Consider the following 20,452-nt stretch of genomic DNA (forward strand, 5'->3'; position numbering starts at 1 on the left):
ATGTAGAATGGTTTGACCATTTTTTCTCCTCCTCTATTTTTTTTTTCAGTTTCTTCCAGACAACTTAAAAGTCTACATTTGTTTTCCTGTGAGTCCTAAATGTATCTTTAGATAGGCTAAAGTTATACTTTTAAAAGTGTATAGATAATGAATTGTAGATAACAAATTACATTTAAGAATCCCTAGAAGGAATTTTCTTATTTTTAAAAAAAACTCTTGTAAAAGATGGATTATAGTATGAATTAAATTATTAATAAAATTAATTGGGAATAAGCTTTATATAGTTTTAAGAGTTCAGTATACAAATGAAATTTACCTTTTCATATTTGTGACAAGTTTTTTTTGGTAATTTTTTGTCTTTATAAGTTTGTGATATTTTTTTTTTTTATTATTGTAGAGGGATTTTTAAATTTTTGTATTGTGTCTTTTATGGCTTTTGAGTTTTGTGTTATATTTGAAAGCCTTATCCCACTCTAAAATAATTTTAAAAAATAAATGAAAGTCTAACTTTCACATGTTTCTAATAAGGTTTTTTATGTATTATTCTTATAATGTATGTAACGTAATATATAGTATTTGTATTTACATTATAAATATTTATAGTGATATACATATATATATAAAATATGTATTTGTAAAATGTATGTATATTTGAGTCTTGAGTCCAGCTAAGGACTGGAGTGAAGATAGTGTTATGACTTTATTTTCCAAATGGCTTAGCAGTCATCACACTACTATTTATAGATTCAATCTAGTCTATAATTGATTAGAAAAGACTACTTTTATCATTAAATCCCCCAATGGAGTTGGGTCTGTTTACTTTTTCATTGGTATGAATGTTTATTTATGGATCCAGATCTTTAGAAAAATGTAATGTGGAATTATAGTATTGAAGATAACTTTGAGCCTATCACTCTGCTTCTGAAAATAATCTTTTTAGGGGTTTGCTTAAGTCTGCAGAACAAGTTCAGAAACTAGCTGAGAACTGGTAAAGTTGTTTTAGACTAATAAAAATTAATGCCATTGAGTATCATAGTAGCTAGTAAAGCTAGGCTGAGAACATTCAAGGAATCAGTGAAATTATTTAGAAATTTACGATAGGAATGATAGCATTTCGGAAAGTGGAAGAGACCTTAAAACTCCCTTTTCACCAATCCTTAAGAAAATACTACTTTTTAGTCTAAATCATTCTAGCTTTGGGTCCATTAATATTTGACCTATAAACATATAAGTAGTTTCTTTTCTAATTCCGTATCTTCAATCTTAATATAGCTAAATGAACCTGTAGCTCTTTAAACCATTTAAATTATTTATTGATCACTTAACATTTACCTCTAAAATTAGCGTTTAGAGATGCTGCAGTGATAGGCCTTATGTTTTTTCAGACAAGTATGTACTGAAATCAAAATTTTACCTCAAATTGCAATATATTACTATAAGCAACATTTCAGAGAGACGGGAAAGAGCTACAGGGAGGAACCCGAAGGAGGGGGAGCAACATGTACAATAGACTAACTTCTATCGTCTCACACCGTGGAGGAAGACATATATACTGAGACAGGGATGTTTAGATCCTTGGAGAGATGCGTCTTTGCTTTAAAATATGAAATTATTTCGATTGTTTTTGCAATTATGTACACATAGTTGAGAAACAGTTACACTTTTACAAATGTTAGAATTTATCCTTTCTTGAAAAATACAGAACACCAAAAAGTCGATAAAATGTATTTTATTCTTCAGGTTATAGAATTATTTCTTAAGCACCCACCATATACAGTGTTATAACTTATTAAGTCAAGTTTTATTTTGGAATGATTTGTTTCCAAGATCACAGGGAGAAGTGTTGGTGCTGGCAAAGAAGTGATTTGGATCACTGCTTGGCAATGATAGCATGGTGAATCCGTCTTCGTGTGTTTTGTTTATAGCACATCTTCATTGCCTCCACTAGACTGGCCTTTACCAACTCATTTTGGACAGTGTGAACTGAAAATAGAAGTGCAGCCGAAAACTCATCATCGAGCCCATTATGAAACTGAAGGTAGCCGAGGAGCAGTAAAAGCATCTACCGGGGGACATCCTGTTGTGAAGGTATGAGATTTTGGGGGCGTGTTTTGCAGATACCAATCTGTTAATGATGGAGTCTGTTCAGTTAGGTACTACTGACCCCTTATAGAGAAAATTCAAAACTAGAAAGCCTCTATTGAGGTTTTGTATCCTGTTGATAAGACAGCACTTCCATATTGAGTTATTTTTGCTAGGCTAAAAGATATTCTTCCTGGCCTGACTGCAGCTGGGGAAGCTCTGGGGAAAGAGTATAGTGGTCAAGCAGTTGTTTTCTGATTGAAACTAAAAATGGCTGTATTATGTTTCTAAATATGATGATACATGCTTGTTTAAAATCTAAGTAATACAGAAAAGTAGAAAAAATAAACAATAAATCACCCCAAATCTAAACCACTCAGAAACAAGCAATTGTTAACATTTGATTAACATTCTAAATAGTTCTCTGTGTGTGTATTTAGTGGAAGACTGGATGGATGGCTGGAAAAATGAGTGAAATTTTTTAAGGATAGATTATACTGAACATCTTTATAGTTAAATTTTTAACTTATTTTTATTTGACTTTATTAAAAGAAAATAAAACTAAAGTGAAATTGTAAAAATTATATTAACATTTGAGTATGTGAAATATATGTAATGTTTTGAATCGTTAACAATTGAATATTAACTTTAATTTTACTTTAAATGAAACATTTGAAAAATGAAACAAAAGTCAAACTAAGAACTACTGAATCTTAGATATTGTTCCTCACTCTTAGCGGTCTTAAAAGATCGAAAGGTCAAATAAATTATTGAGAGAGATGGAATCATTGTTTTAGATTTAGATGGTATGAAATGGCTCCCTGCTCTGAAAAATGAGTTAACTGTCTTTCTTAAACTTTGCCCCCTTGCTTTACTTTTTGAATTTTGTTGCTTGCATTATCTTTCAGATCTACAGCTATTCCCCGCCTTGCACCCTCCCCCATTGTTTAGCCTTAGTCCTATGTCTAGTTGGATTCAGTGGTTACTGCTAATTCTTATTTTTTTTATTTCATTAAGTGTTTTTGTTTATTTTTTGTTTGTTTAAGGAGGGCTTTGGATTCTATATTCTTTGGGTTCTTTCATGTTTGAGAATGTTTGTTGCCTTTATATATAACTCAAACATCAGAATGGCTATATATAATAATCTTGAGTCACCCATTTTTTTCTCTCTCAGAACTTGTCTTATAGCATTGTGTATTGTAGTGGAGAAATTAATTATATCTGAAGTGAATTTGAACAGATACAACTTATGAACTATCATTTCCTATACCACCCATGCTTTATGATTTATCATTATTATCTGCACATGTGTCATAGTTCTTGATAAACAAAGCTTTACATTTTAGGTAGGCTTCAAAATGATTTGTGGCAAAAAATGTAAGTCAGAAAAAGAGATCAGATTTGTGGTTACAGAGGCAGGGGTGGGAGAATTGGATAAAGGTGGTCCTAAAAGGTGTAAACTTCCGCAAGATAAGTAAGTACTGGGGAAGTATTGTACAACACGATGGCTGTAGTTCACGCTGCTATATAGTATATTTGAAAGTTGCTAAGAGTAGATGCTGAAAGTTCTCATCACAAGGAAAAATCTCTCTCTCTCTCTCTCTCTCTCTCTCTCTCTCTCTCTCTCTCTCTCTCTCTCTCTCTGTCTATAACTATATGAGTTGATAGATGTTACCTAACTTTATCATGGTAATCAATTTGCAAGATTTGTAAATCAAGTCATCATGCTGTGTACCTTGTACTTTAAAACTTATACAGCTCTATTTGTCAGTCATGTCTCAATAAAACTGAAAGAAAAAGGAAATATCAGGAAAATTCAACATAGGAATTCTGCCATTTATTATTAGAGTCGTATTTTGCTTTAAATGAGCTCTTATTTCAGTTTAATTAAGGAGGAAGGATCTTTGCTTTGTTTCCTGTATCTTTGAATTTTCTCACCAGGAAAGAAATTATTTACAAATTCTTCAATGAAGAAAATTCTTTTGGGAGTCCAAGTGATTTGTTTCCACATTATTTTTTAAATTAAAAACTGATTCCCTGCTTAAGAGGATACTAACGCTTCTGATATCATCAGTGTTTTATATTCTCCTTGTGAATGACTTATTTTTTTCTATCTTGTTGTTTGAAGAATTATATCATCATACCTAAAATTATTGACATAACCAGAGTATATCTGGATGTTGATGGTTCCGTATCAGCCTGTCTCAGTACCTATGATGCTCCCTTTCAATCTGATATTCTTTCTTCCTTTGTGCAAGAATAATTTTCTGTTATATATCTACATACTTGCCCTGTTTCATTTTTGTCTTTTACTTTCAGATGTTCTCAATATACTTATACATTGAGAGCTAAAAGGCTTCTGAAGTATATATTTCTTGAAATTATAAAAGAACTCAAACTATGAAGCTATTGAAAAATACCACCGACTTTCTAGCTAACTAATTAACTTTTACTTTTATTCAAAGAAAATCATCTTATTCATTAAGGTCCATAGATGGGTGATCTGTTAGCTCAGTTGGTTAGAGCGAGGTGCTAATAACACCAAGGTTGCCGGTTCAATCCCTGCATGGGCCACTGTGAGCTGCGCCCTCCTTAAAAAATATATGTATGTATGGTCTGCAGACATTTATACTACATTCTGGTAGTATAAATAGGTAGTCTGTTACTGTAGGTGGGGATTCAGCAGAGGAAAAAAATTGACGTTTCCTATTCCCATTAAGTTCATAGTTTAGTGAGGTTTGCAAATGAGATAATAAAATAAAGTGTGATAAAAGTTTAACGGAGGAAATTCAGATCTCTATGAGAGCAAATAGGGACCTGCAACCCAGACGGGTTGAATCAGGCACTATTTATTTGAAGAAAGTTCCTAGCTAATTAATAGGAACATTCGCCAGGGAAAGGGTGGATATTAAGGAAGGAAAAGTGTTGAGCAGAAGGAAGGGTTTAGAGGTGCACTGTCCAATCCAGTACCCACTAAGCCACATTAAAATTAAAGTTAAAAATTGAGTTCTTCAGTTGTATTAATGACACGTCAAGGCTTGGTCGCCACATGTGGCTAATGGCTACATTATCTTTTCAACAAATGATGCTGGAGCAATTGGACATCCATAGGCAAGAAAATCTTAACCTAAACCTCATATTTTCATAAGAATTGATACAACATGGATCATGGATTTTAAAAAATGGCAGATATAGAATATTTTCATCATTGAAGAAAGTTCTGTTGGGCAGTGCTCGTTTAGAAGCCTGTAAGACCAAGAAAATATGGTATATTAATGAATTACAAGAAATATACAGCAGTAGATTTTGATTTCATTTGTCCACAAAGTATTAGCATTTTAGGAGTTATTTGAAACATTTTATTCTTGTTTTTCAAAACATAAAAATCATTTGAAATTATGTCAATTTTTAATTTAACATAAGTAATGGCAACTGTATTTACAGAAGAAGATGCTGTTTATAGACCAAGATATATTCTTTAAGAGCTTTTACATTGTCTTTTTAACAAATGCTGTTGAACTAATTGGACATCTGTAAGCAAAAAAATAAATCTCATATCTTACATAAAAATTAATTCAAGATGGGTTGTAAATTTAAATGTGAATTGTAAAACTATAAAACTTTTAGGAGAAAATCTTCAGGACTTCAAGCTAAGAGAAGAGTTCTAGGACATGATACCAAAAGCACGATACCTAGAAGAAAAAAAATGATAAATTAGACTATCAAAATTAAAAACTTTATGAAAGATCCTATTAAAATCATGGAAAAGACAAGCTATAGGCAGAGAGAAAACATTTGCAAACCATGTATCTGACAAAGATCTTGTATGTAGAATATATAAAGAATTCTCAAACCCAACGTTAAAAAGCAATTAAGTTTGGGGCGGCCAGATTGCTCAGTTAGTTAGAGGGTGAGCTCTCAACAACAAGGTTGCCGGTTCAATTCCCGCCTGGGATGGTGGGTTGCGCGCCCTGCAACTAAAGATTGAAAACGGCGACTAGGCTTGGAGTTGAGCTGCGCCCTCTACAACTAGACTGAAGGACAACGACTTGGAACTGATGTGCCCTGGAGAAACACACTGTTCCCCAATATTCCCCAATAAAATTAAAAAAAAAAAAAGCAACAAAGATTATTTTAAAAAAAAGCAATTAAGTTAGAAAATGGGATATAGACATGAATAGATATTTTGCCAGGGAAGAAATAAGATGGCCAATAAGCATGTGAAAAAGTTTCCCACATCATTAGTCATTAGAAAAATGCAAATTAAAATCCCAATGAGATATCACTACATACTTAGTAGAACAGTTAAAATAAAAAGTAGTGATAACACTAAATACTGGCAAGAATGACAAGAGAGTGGATCCCTTGTAAACTCTTGGGAATGTAAAATGGTATAGCCACTCTGGAAAATAGTTTGTCAGGTTCTTTGAAAAGCTAAATTTGTGCCTGACCTCTGTACTGTGCACGTGAATCTGAAGCTGAATAACAATGCATGTCAACTATAATTTGATATATAGTCGCAGGACGTGGAGTACAGCGTAGGGAATAGTCATGGAATTGTAACAGCTATATATGATGTCAGAGGGGTAGTAGATTGGGGTTCTCATTTTGTGAGGGGTGTAATGTCTAACTAGTACATTGTTTTGTACACTAATAAAAAAAATTAAAATATGTCAAAAGGAGGCTTAAAATAATGGATCTGGGAAAGTTAGAAATAAATTTGTAATGTCACTTCAATGAGTAGACCTATAAAAAAGCAAAAGGAGATGCAGATAATCATTTAATAAAATGTGGAAAAGGAAAAAAAAGCCAAACTTGCACTTACCACACGACCCAGCAATCTCCCTCCTGAGTATTTATTACAGAAAAATAAAAACTTATGTTCACACAATAACCTTTATAGTAATACTCATAGTGGCTACAATTTTCATGGGTAAAAACAACAACCCAAATGGTTGAATAGTTAAACCAACTCCAGTATATCCATATAATCAATGCACTACCTCTCAGCAATGAAAAGGAACAAACTATTGGTGCTTACAAGTTGGATGGTTGTCCATGGAATTATGCTGAGTGGAAAAAAAAGCCAATCTCAAATGGTTACATACTATATGATTCCATTTATATTTATAAAACATTCTCAAAATGGCAAAGCTGTAGCAATGGAGACTAGATTAGCAGTTGCCAGGAAACAGGGATGGGTTGAAGATTGTGAATGTAAAGGGGTAGAGGAGAGCTCCTTTGTGGTGATGGAAGAATTCTGTAGCTTGACTGTTATGGTGATTACTTGAATCTGTGGTGTGGTAAAGTTGCATAAAACTGCACACACACAAGTACTTTATTATACAGTGATGTTTTATTAAGGCATAAATATTTGAGTCTTATCCCAAAAGTTAATGAAATTTTAAAAATGGGAATTGTAATATTTTTTCAGCTTTAGACTTTGTTCTTCGTCATACACCAAGATCCATTTCCAGGTGATGGTTTTTTATATGATGTTGTTGTATGTACATTTTCAGTTTGAAGCAGTTTATATTGTGGAAATTTAATTTCGTATTTTTAATATGTCTACAGTGTGCTGTCATGTTTCTGATATATTCACATCCCCTACTCCCAAGTAATTTAGCAGAACTGCTCTTATAGAAGCTGCTCTATTCTGTCCTATAGTGACCTTCAGGCTTTAACCCTCCAGCTTTAGTTAAATTAAGCAGGCACAGACCTTTGCTATGGAAACGATACAGAAACATAACAAACAACTTGGCTTACTTTCTTCTACAAAGCAGAAGATGGCCAGAAGAGAAGTATACTGATACTAGATTAATGTTTTCATAGAGTAGTGTTAACAGTAGCAATAATTTGTTTATTGCCTGCAACATAATGCTCCTCTGGAAATGGAAAGGGATGATAGTCTAATTAATTAATTTGATGTTCCTTTAAAATCCCCAAGATGCAAAGGAGAAACCCTGTTTTTCTACGCTATAGTATATACTTCTGCTTGGAGCGAAGTTGGCCGAAATACGTATTAGGAAATATATTCCCTTTGAAATCTTATATGCATGATTACCTTCCCCCTTTACTGGTTCATTTTACTATCGAAGTATAAAGGACAGGTGGCTTATATCTTTGCCAAGCTGGTATTAATGTGAGTCATCTAATGACTAGGATACTTTGGTATATAGTACTTACTAGCATGTTATATGATATTTAGGTAACTTAATAGATAGCAATAAAATTGTTTATTTGTATTTTCTATTTTAGATTTAACTACTTTATTTTGAACAGCTACTTCAGCGGCTGTAAGTCTTATTTGAATCTGTTGGCTAACCTCGTTAATTATTTTGCTCCATTAAATTGTACTCCTCAATTCCAAATGCATTAATTCAAAATGATTGAAAGTCTGTAACATACTAGGTACTATACTAGGCTCTGGAGATTGCAAAATGGACACTGTCCCCTTCACAGTACTTAGAGGCGAGTGGTAAAATTATTGGTATTTCTTTCTCCACTAGATGAACAGTTGCTTTCATGAGAATAATTTGTTCTATTTAAGATTAAACACAAAAGAGCAAAAGGTATAGCCGAAAGGAGTGACTAATCACTTATTAGCTATGAGTTTGAGGTAGTTCGCTAATTTTTCTTAGATTCAGATAATTCATCTGTAAACTGGAAAAAGTGACATGTATTTCACAGGAGTTTTTGGATTAAATGAACTAATTTACTTAAAGCAAAGTATATCACCACGCTCTACTTTCATTTTTTCAACTGTGTACAAATGTGGATGAATATCATTCCCCTTTATCACTTATCCTATGTACCTCCATACAAACCAAAAGAGAAAAATGGCTGAACTTAATTTGTATGCATATGCACACATAATGCCCATACTCTTGCCATTTCTTCTTTAGTTATTTATTTAGGCTTTATTTTTTATTGTAATCATGTTGGCATTTTATTTATGAAATATTTTCCATTTAATTAAAGTTTTAGAATTTATTAACTTGTGTATACCAAAACATGCAAAAAGAAATCACAACTGAAAATATTGATAGATTTCTTGACTGCATAAATATTTATATAGTAAATATGGTAGTACTGGTAATACTCATGGCACTTGGAACACTACTGAATTTAACTTCCAGTTAAATATAGTAGATTGGACACATGTGTTTATCTTCGTTAGACATTAGACAGCTGCATCTTAGGCTTATTGGGTGGAAAGAAAGAACCAATAAGGAGCACAAATCATTTTACACCAAGGAACCCGACAAAGGCCTAGGGATTTGAGGCACTGGTGTCTCTGAAAGTGGGATGTGAGGTACTATTGAAAACAGAAGGATTGGTTGAAAGTCTACAAAAGAAGCAGACTTCCCAGATTTTTCTCTTTTATATGGTATAGCCAGGTGATTACCATTGTCTTACCCTGGGAGAATAGTGGAGATTTACTCTTTAGAGGAAATGGAATAGAGCTTCTAGGTTCTAGAATAATAACTGAAGGCAGGGCTTGAGAATTTGTACAGAAATTGGGGTGGGGGTGGAAGTGGAGTCATAATGAAAGTCTGTACTGAATAAGAAGACCTCTGATCCCCCTTTCTTAACTCCCAGAATGCTTGCAATAGGTTTATGCTCCCTATAGATAGGGGACTAGATGGTTTGCTTTTAGGCAAAGTGGGCCAAGAGGAAATACCTATGTGCCTCTTAACTTGGAGATCTTCTAGACTAGTCATCTCAACTCTGTTAGACCCAACCCTGCTTTTCTTTTTTTTTCAAACAAGTTTTCACAATACTACTTGATTAACCTGAAATGGAAATACATATATGATGTAACCAACATATGCGTATAATTTTGATATCAATATAATGCTGTAATATTAAGAGAAAATAAATTTAGAAAACTAAATTATAACAAAATAATTATGTTTCAAAATGGAAAGTTTGGTAATCACTGTGGAAGACGCAGTTGACAAGTAAAGTAGTTAGATACTTGTACCTGCAATATCACTGCAAGTGTTGCAGGTACAAAGCAAGTCTATTGATCAACAACCTAAATTCTGAGACCGAATGGCATTACTGGGCCAAGACATGAGTTTTTGAAATGATGAAACCTTGCTAAAGTTCTCCTTAATTTACATGGTAGTTGCATTTATGAAAAATTCATATGTGTTAAAATTGCTATTTGGGGGGTATTTATATATACTAAGGAGTTGGGTTCTAAGTTTATAAACTTTTCTAGATACCTGAATATAAGCTGGGACATTCTAAAGTCCTGTGCAGCATGGGGCTAGTTCTGAACTTTGAAGAACTCTGATTACCCCAGGCCTTGATAGGAATTTAAATCTCTGGCCCCTTTTCATTAAATGCCTGTAGTGCATTTACTCATCATGTTGCCATGCTTATTCATTTGTATATTGGACTTGGCTGTATTTGTGTAATGTTGGCAGAGTAGTTAAGACAGAGAACATGTATGGTACTCTCATCACTTCACACTGCTGCTCAGGGCACTACCGATGACAATGATGCAGCTAAAATTTAGTAGAGTTTCAAGTGCCATGAGTATTGCTGTACTGAAACTTTTACAGCACATAGTCATCATGTCAAAACAAGAAGAGGAAAGTGGATTTCAAATGTCATTCTTTCAAGGCACAGTGGACTGTATATTATTTTATTAGATAGCAAAGCATTGTATTTATTGTGCAATGATGCTATGGCAGGGCTAAAAGAATGTACATGTTATATAGCCTCACATTTCCACCTAAATGTCTTTCTCTTACCTTAAATACAGCACGACTAACATTGAAAACATTTTTTTATCTCCCACCAAACCTATTCTAAGTCAGTGACTTCTTCACTTTCTTTATTTGCTAATGATACCACCATTCTCCTGGGTATTGAAACTCAGAACTTCTAACTTGTTTTCTCTTCTATATGTAGTCAGTTACAAAAATCTCTTTAGGGTCTTACAGAAAAGATTTATTGCATTCATCCGTCTTTATTCCTATTTTCTTTTTATGTTCTCACTTCCACCCTAGTTTAAACTTTCAGTACATATGATTTTAGTGCTTCAGCCTGTTAGCTGATTTCTGTGATTTTTTTTTTCTCCTTCTTAGAGCCTCGATTGCTTTTTATCATGTGCTTCCCTATATTCTATATTATTAATAATAAATTTCTGCCTTTCAAGGTCTTCAGTAACTTCTTAAAGTTACTACATATCACTTTAGTGTCACCTGTGTAATACTGGCTGAAGCAATGACATTCAGAATGGATCTTTCCTTAATCAATCCTGAATAAAAAATAAAGGGGATAGAGTAGTGACCAAGACAGAGTTTCTGCCTTTTTAGAATTACATGATACTGAGAAAAACAGATGATAAATCTGCAGCACACTTTTGTTAGTGATCAGTACTGTAAAAAATAGTAAAATAGGATAAGGGGACAGAAATGTGGTATTTTAAATAGGGTAGTCTTCTCTGAGGAGTTGACCTTTGAGTGTAGAGCTGAAGGAATGAGGTAATGTGAAGATCAGAAGGAAGAATATTCTCGAGGAATAAAATATTGAATGTGAAGCTCCTTAGGTTAGGAATGAGCTTGGGTGGTTAATGCAGTAAGGCCAGGATGGCCAGGGCAGAGTGTAAAAGGGATAGTTAGGAGAGGGAGGGTAAGGTAACAAGTTAGCCTGGACCTAGATCACAAGGCCTTGTAAATCCTCATAGGACGTTTGAATTTAGTTCTGAGTGTGGAAGGAAGCCATTAGGGAGTTTTGAGCAGGGGATTGAAATTTTTTGCTTAATGTTATGAGTTTGTTTTGGCTCTTGGAGAGAGAATAGGCTATAAGGGAGCAAGAGTGAAAACAGGGAGAGCAGTTATAAGGCTATTGCAATGGCCCAGGCATTAATTGCTTCTCTATAAATGTTATAGGACTGAAACCCATCCTGGGTAAATTATATTACTTGATAATAGGCAAAAGTCTTCATGTTTTTCCTGGGTAGAGAAAGATAATCAATAAAATATGATGTTGCTTGGTTATAAACTCCACTGTAAAGCTAGGGATGGCCCAGCAGGGAGTGGTGGTGGGGATTGGGTGGGGACTAAAGCATTTACCTGAAGGACCACATACTAGAATAAAATTCCTTCTACACACTTGAGACTCTGACAAGATACCATACTTAGAATCGTGAATGCAGACTAATAGATAGCATCTGTTTATCACTAACTGCATGCCAGACACTGCATTAAGCACTCTATATTTGATATCACGTGTCAGGAAACTTTATAAACCATAGTACAAAAACCTTTACTAGAAAAAATTTTAAAGGTTATTGGGTAGCTCATAAAATCTCAGGCTTGGAAACTAGATGGCCTGGAACAGTGTCCAGCCACCATACCCAGAACTGCTGTAGTGAAAACCTCACTGACACTGTGACTCATGACCACAGCTTGTACTGAGAGTACTTGGGGCTGGGCGTCAGAAACTCCACCAGTATTGCCTTCAAGAGCTAGATATGTCCTTCACTATGCTTACTGAAAAATGGACTTTATGCAACCTACAGTATCGTGTTGTTTCCTTGCTGGTTTAGTGGATTAAAGCAGCCACAGAGCAACTCTTTCTCTCAGGCGCACTTGGGGCCAAAAGTTGGAGTGGAGATTGCTGAGAGAGATCTCTCTGAAGCTTCTAAGACCTCCACCAAGTGCAAGGAAGCCACGATCTCCAAGCAGAGGAATCAAACTAAAGCTGCAATAAAACCCAGCGGTTGATTTAGTCTGTGACCTTACAAAAGAAATACCACTAGCATGCCTCTTCTTGGAGGTAAATATTTTCTACCCCAGTCTTTAGAGTTCTTCTATACAAAATGTCTTGTATATGTTAAACAGTACACACAATAAAAAGAAAACAATCAACAGAAGCAGACCCAGAGATGGCCTAGATCTAACTCTACATCTATGTTGGAGTTATGAGAAAGAGACTTTACTATAACCATGATAAAAGTGCTAAATTATCTAGTAGAAAAGGTGGACTGCATATGGAGGAATTTTAGTAGAGACATGGAAATTCTTTTTTAAGTCAAAAGGATAATGATGAGGACAAAAATACAAAAAGAGAAAACTACAGAACAATGTCCCTAATGAATATAAACAGAAAAATTCTCAACAAAAAACTAGGAAACCAAACCAAATCCAACAGCACATTAAAAGGAATATAAGGGGCAGCCAGTGGGCTCAGTTGATTAGAGCGCAGTGGACATAAACCAACATCGATTCCCACATGGGCCAGTGAGCTGTGCCCTCCACAACTAGATTGAAAACAGTGACTTAACTTTGAGCTGATGGGTCCTGGAAAAACATACTGTTCCCCAGTATTCCCCAATAGAAAGAAAAAGGATTATACAACATGATAGAATGAAGAAATAGAAACTGCATAATCATCTCAATTGACACAGAAAAGGCTTTTGACAATATTTAACAGTCTTTCATTAAAAAGAAAATTCAGCAAACTAGGATAAAGGGAAATTTCTTAACACGAGCAAAGTTATTTATGAAAAGTCTACAGCTAACATCATACTTAAAGACTGAAAGCTTTCTCCCTAAGATCAGGACCACTTGCACCACTACTATTCAACATTTGTACTGGGAATTCTAGCCAGAGCTATCAGGTAGTTTAAAAAAATCAGACATCCAGATTGGAAAGGAAGAGGTAAAGTATTTCTATTCACAGATGACATGTTTTTATACAAAGAAAATCCCAAATAATCCACAAGAAAGCTACTAGAGCTAATAAATGAGTTCAGCAAAGTTTCAGGATTTTGAAGATCAACACATACTTATCAGTTATATTTACATATTCCAGTGATGAACAACCCAAAGAGGAAATTAAGAAAGCAGTTTCATTTACAGTAGCATCTAAAATTAAATACTTGGAAATAAATTCAACCAAGGAGGTGTAAGAGTTGGATGCTGAAAATTATAAAATACTGCTAAAAGAAATAAAAGTAAATGGAAATAAATAAAATAGAAATATATGATCTAAATATACATAAAAATAGAAAGACATCCCATGTTTGTGAAAATTTAACATTGTTAAAATGTCAATAATCTCCAAAGCAATTTGCAGATTCAATGCAGTACTATTAAAATTCTGGCATCCTTTTTTGCAGAATGCAAAAACACATCCTCAAGTTTATATGGGGATGTGGAATAGCTGAAACAATCCTGAGAAAGAAAGAATAAAGTTGGAAGACTCATTTGTTCTGACTTGTAACTTATTACAAAGCTGCAATATTTAAAACTGTATGGTACTGGCATAAAGACAGACCAATGGAATAAAATAGAAAGTCTGCAAATAAGCCCTCACATTTATGGCCAATTCACTTTCGACAAGGTGCCAAGACCACTTAGTGAGGAAATGGATAGTCTTTTCAACAAATGGCGCTGGATCCAACAAATGGATATCCACATGCAAAATAACATTGGACCTTCCATCATATATAAAAATTACCTTCCATCATATATAAAAATTACCTTCCATCATATATAAAAATTAACTCAAAATGGATCAAAGACATAAATGCAAGACCTAAAACAATAAAACTCTTAGAAGAAAACATTGAGGAAAATCTTCTTGACATTGAACTTGGCAGTAGTTTTTTAAAGTATGACACCAAAAGCACAGGAAACAAAAAAATATATATATAAATTGGACTTCATCAAAATTAAAAACTTTTGTGTATCAAAGGACACTACCAAGAAAGTGAAAAGACAGCCTACAGAATAGGAGATAATATTTGCAAATCATATATCAGCAAAGGATTAATATTCAGAATATATAAAGAACTACTACAGTCCAACTATATCAAAACAAATATACACACACATCCATATGTACTCCCAAAGAATGTTAAATTTTTTTTATTTAGGCAAGCACTTGGTGGAAATCAGCCTTCAAAACCTGTCTTCCTGCGGGGGGTGGCCAGTTAACTCGGTTAGAGCGTAGTGCTAATAACACCAAGGTTGCCGGTTCGATCCCCTCATGGCCCACTGTGAGCTGCGCCCTCCTTAAAAAACAAACAAACACACAGAAAAACCTGTCTTCCTGTTAGTGGCAGCTCATAATCTCATTTTAGTTATTTTAGCCTTAGGCTGCTTGGAATCTGCCTTGTTCGTAAATGGTGTACAGATCAGCCAAAGGATTGGGTGGAGTTTATAATTTGGAACTCCTGGTCTTTGGCTGTCTTCTTCCTAGGGTTTCTTTTACTTTCTAGGAGCTGTGGTTGTCCCAGACTCTGTCCTTAGTTCTTGAAGCCCTTCAGGTTATAGATTTTCTATGGGACTTTCAGCCACTCTTAAGTCATGGACTGTGGCTTTCCCTCATTAAAAGCCTTAAAAACATACTAACAATTGTCACCCCAATAAATTAAAAAAAAAAAACAAAACAGGAAACACACCTTTTGTTACTCTCTTTTTACATGTGTCTGTTTGCTTCCAGTATCTGCTTGCTTTTGTTGCTCTCCATGCTTTCAGGTCATTCTTTATATTTGTTCCAGTTTATAGTTCTCTTCATGATGATGGGTCAAATGGGTGTTACTCATCAGCTATCAGGTTGGACATAGAAATCTCCCAAAGTTCTGTTGTATACTTCTTCAGGCTCTATTTTTCTTTAATTGCCTCCTTTTTTGTGGTATCTATTTTCACCTCTAGTAAGTACCTCCTGGTCATCCTGATTATCAATCCTGTATAGTCGTCTTAACCTCAGCAAAAGTGAAGGGTACTAAAGAAAGTCAAGTAGCTGAACTTGTTAAGTCAGTTGAAATTCTGAGTTGGTAACATATGGAATAGTCTTTTTAAGACTCTTTCTAGTAAAACAAAGGGTCTATGATTTTAATAGCCTGTTAGAGGACCATCCCACACACTCAAGTATTTAGGTCCGGTCTGGATGGTCCACTCCAGTGTTGCCTGAGTACAGAATCAGCATTTCTTTTGTATTCTCCACAGCACTCTGAGAAGACTTTGCAAATTTTTTGTTGATCTAAATATTAATCAAAAAATAAAAAAGCAGGTGGCCAGTTAGTTCAGTTGGTTAGAGCATGGTGCTGGTAGCACCATGGTTGCCGGTTTGATCCCTGCATGGACTTCTGTGAACTTCGCCCTCCTTAAAAAAAAAAAAAAAAAAAAAAAAAAAGCAACACAAAAAACCTTCATCCTTGTAATATATTCCAGCATTTTATAATTTTTAAATTACTTCCGAAATTTGGAATGCTATTATTCACTTACTACGTGTTTAAATTATCTTTTTTGAATTACCATTTTATATATCAAAAATTTATGACACAGATATAAAGACTTACTGTTATAAACTTATTGTAAAATACGTGGATAATGAATTGTATTTTTCTGTGTTTATTCTTCCTAATTAGCTCCTGGGCTATAATGAAAAGCCAATAAATCTACAGATGTTTATTGGAACAGCAGACGATCGATATTTACGACCTCATGCATTTTACCAGGTGCATCGAATCACTGGGAAGACAGTTGCTACTGCAAGCCAAGAGATAATAATTGCCAGCACAAAGGTTCTGGAAATTCCACTTCTTCCTGAAAACAATATGTCAGCCAGGTATCTTGAAATATACTCCAAAATGGATAGTTCTTTCTTTTCTTAAAACAACTTTTGGAAAAAACATACATTTATTTTTATAGTATAAAAATAAAATGTTTGTTGTTCTAAATTAACTGAATAATATTATGTAACTAATCGTAGTTCATTTGCTGAGGTTGGTAGCATATTTTCAGAAAGAAAATTCAATTCTGCAAAAGTTTATGAACCATGTAGTACCAGCCAAATAGTATGCTAGGCAACAGAGATAAAAACATATGGACTTTTTTCAAGTAGCTCACAGTCTTAATAGGGTAGACAATAAATAAACTTGCGGTTCAATTACGATTGTTTTCTTTAAGGAAAACTGACTGATTTCCAAATAAATGAGGTAGCCAACTTCTGACTAAGAATGCGATAGAGTTTTGTTCAAGTGTATTAGTTAGGATTATATATAGTTGCCTGTTATAGAAATCTAAAATACAGTGGCTTAAACAGAGGTTTAGTTCTGTATTCCACAATAGAAATATATTTTATATATATATATATATATCTGTATATAGTCATTTTAGGGCTGGCACAGTGACTCCATAATCATTGGGTTCCCAAGCTCCTTCTGTTTTTCCTTCCCTGCAATTTTTTGTAAGTGGTTTCCATTGTCAGGATTGCCTCATAATTTAAAATGGCTTCTGGAGCTCTAGCTATCGCAGTCATAATCCCAGAAGGAATAAGGAAGAAGCAATGGGATGAAAGTTAAAAGAGAACTTCCATCTGAGTCAGGCCTCTTTAAAGAGCTTGTCCCAGAAACCTACCCAAACACATCTCATTCATCATCCTTGTGTGTAAGGAAGACCGGTAATTTTTTTTTTAAATCTGAATACATTGCTACCTCTAATAGTATAGGGGCCTGTAAGTAAGGAAAAAGGGAAGAAAGCATATTTAGTAGGCAGCTATTAATCTGCCACAACCAGGTATGTGAAATTTATAATGAAGTTTGTTACTGCGGTTGCTTCAAACTACAATGTAGACCTTTCTTAAAATGGCAGTAACATCTATCCCAGGCTATTGCAAAAACAGTCAGATGTCAGTCTTTAGCTCTCTTCTTTTAAATTTATATTTAAGGGGTGACTGGTTATCTCAGTTGATTAGAGTGTGGTGCTAATAACACTAAGGTTGCCAGTTCGATCCCCGCATGGACCACTGAGAGCTGCGCCTTCCCTAAATTCATGTGTATGTAACTTTTTTAGGTAAACTGAATATATCCCTGAGGACAATTTATGATACAATTCTATTATAAAAAAGAGGATTACTTCAGGAAATAACTTATCCAGTTATCCAGTTATTGCCAGAAAAGACAAGTTAATGTAAATTTCAATAAAATCTTATTTTTGCCTGTTTTGTTCAGATGGACAGCACTGGAGAACCCAACCCAGTAAGTCATTACACAAGGACTATGACAGAATTTTTATAATCTCAACTCTTAAAATTCCTGTGTTTTACGATTTAGAAATAACTTTGGAGTCTCAGCCAATGTTTATTTAGGCACTTGAGCAAAACTCTTAAGGACAACGTTGAGTCTGTCTCCAGGCATCCTAATTGACCCATTTTCAAATTAGGTGAGGTGGCCAACCTCTGAATGAGTATGCAAGTCAGCTTATTCCCTTTTACTCTAGGATCTTACTTTTTCATCTAGCATCAAAAGCATATAAATACACAATTAGTTGCAGAGGGGAGTTTAAAACTCAGTTTTGGACCATCTTGTAAGAATTCATAAAATTGATTCCTAAGAGATACCTTGCAGGCCATGTTTCCATTTATTCCTCTGGATGTTCAAAACACTAGATTTGAATCAAGTTAAATAGAAAATCACAAGAAGTTTATTATGCTTCTTAACTTTGCTTGAAAGACAGTGAGTGATGAGTGAATACCTCTTCATAATTTGAAAAACCACTGTTTCATAGGTTGGTTATTATTACACACATGCGCAGAATCCTTTCAAATTAAATGGAAAAAGTTGGTATTTCCTGAGGACGTGGTAGATTTTGCTTTACCAGACAAGGAGAAACCTATAAAAACTTTATCACATTTATTTTTTGCCTTGGTTTCTAGAAAGTTCATGATTAAGTCAATTTTAGTAATTATAGTAATTTGTATAATCGTAGATTTAAAATATATTTATTTTATATTCCTTCTATTTAAAATTTTTTCTATTTGTTTTTCCTTGACCTTATTTGTATTTATGTTATAGAATGACTCATCCTTTCTAAAAATAATGTATACATTAATAAATTAAAGAAAATAGAGTACATGAGTTTCTAAGACAGATTCTCAAGAAATTGGAAAAGCCTCCCACACTGAGTAGTGTGAAAAAATCAGAACAGTAGTATTTGAACATATATTACCTCCTCCTTTTCTTATCTACTGTCACATAGAACAGAGGTGGTAGTAATGATTCATGTCCCTTCCGCAACCAGACCTGACATAGACTGCCTGCCTGGATCACACCAGAAGGACAAAGCTCATAGAAATACAACTGTTACTAGTAATAAACAGCTAGCCCCTTCACCCCACTCTGCAAGATACATACCAGAAACTTCTCTGACCATTTTATCTATTCTGGACTGTTAGATTGAGAAACAGGAATTCTATAGAAACCCAGGCTTGTGGCAACATTGTACAAGAAAGGGTTGAGTAAGGAGCAACTAGGAAGTTACCTAAACCTAAGAAACTTATTCCATGTACCTTAGATAATGGGGCAGCTAATGCTGAATGAGCTTGTTTTACCCAGGAACTAATTACTAGGATAAGCTACAGTGATTGAGTGTAATATAGTTTCAGATAGTGGTAGATAAAAATTTGTGAATGATAGATAAGACTATTTATTGTTCAAAATAATTTGCATAAGTGAGTTGTAGGTATATATTAAATTGCTCTACTGTTTCCTGAAAGCAATAAGGTGGGGAAAGTATTGGTAGATATTCCTCTTGTTTTGCCTACTATCCCACAGGCTTGGCCATTTCAATCCTAATCTATCTTGCATGTGTAAAACTCTTTATTTAAAATCAGTGTACTAACTCAAAAGCCATAGAACCACACTACAAGATACTTTAAATATAAGACACCAGTATTCATTGCCTTACCATACTCATAACTCCTTCCTGTTTTAAAACTAGGTAAATATGGACGTGGCAGTGTTACATTCTGATCTAAACTTCAATTTTAATTGTAAACAGATTTAATAGTAATTTTAATTCCTAAATATGTAGTGTTTTGTTGGTTTGGTGTTTTTTTTTTTCTTTTCTTGTTTTGCATTTCTTAGCCAGAGTTTAAAGAGAGTCAATTCTGATACTCTTATTCCAAATCTTCTATTAGAAACTTAGCTGTCTGCTAAAATATCTTTCCTTAAAACTCAATAAAGTGTATACTCTCTGGTGTTTTCCAACGTAAAGACTCATGTTGGCATGTTAACGTGAATAATCACTACTCAATACAATTTGATCAATACTGCTTTCAGCTAAAGTGCAGTTGTTTGATATTAAATATTTATTTTCATAAGTATTTCTTTTTTTAGAAACTTCTCTTGTGTGTTTCTGAAGATGAAATATTTATCCTTTTGGGATTCTTTCTTGTGCTTTACTGGTTTCTTATCTTGACAACGTAGTTATGTAATATAATATATTGCCCTTCAAAACAACTTCTACAGCCTCTGGGCTGTGAACATTAGAATTGGAACTACTGGTAGATAAAGGAAAAGGATGGGTAACAAGGAATGCCCTGAGAGAGAGTAAAC

The 20,452-nt window shown here is 34.1% G+C and overlaps 1 protein-coding gene across 1 annotated transcript in view; it reads left to right on the forward strand.

Moving 5' to 3' along the window:
• The window catches only part of NFATC3 (nuclear factor of activated T cells 3), a 96,616-nt gene that overhangs the window by 31,972 nt on the left and 44,192 nt on the right, over positions 1–20,452 (forward strand). Inside the window, 2 exon segments of the mRNA XM_081032659.1 lie at positions 1,926–2,088; positions 16,484–16,683. Coding sequence (XP_080888785.1) covers positions 1,926–2,088; positions 16,484–16,683 — 363 coding nt within the window.

This window comes from Rhinolophus hipposideros, assembly GCF_964194185.1.
Source record: "Rhinolophus hipposideros genome assembly, chromosome: 21".
Taxonomy (NCBI): Eukaryota; Metazoa; Chordata; class Mammalia; order Chiroptera; family Rhinolophidae; genus Rhinolophus; species Rhinolophus hipposideros.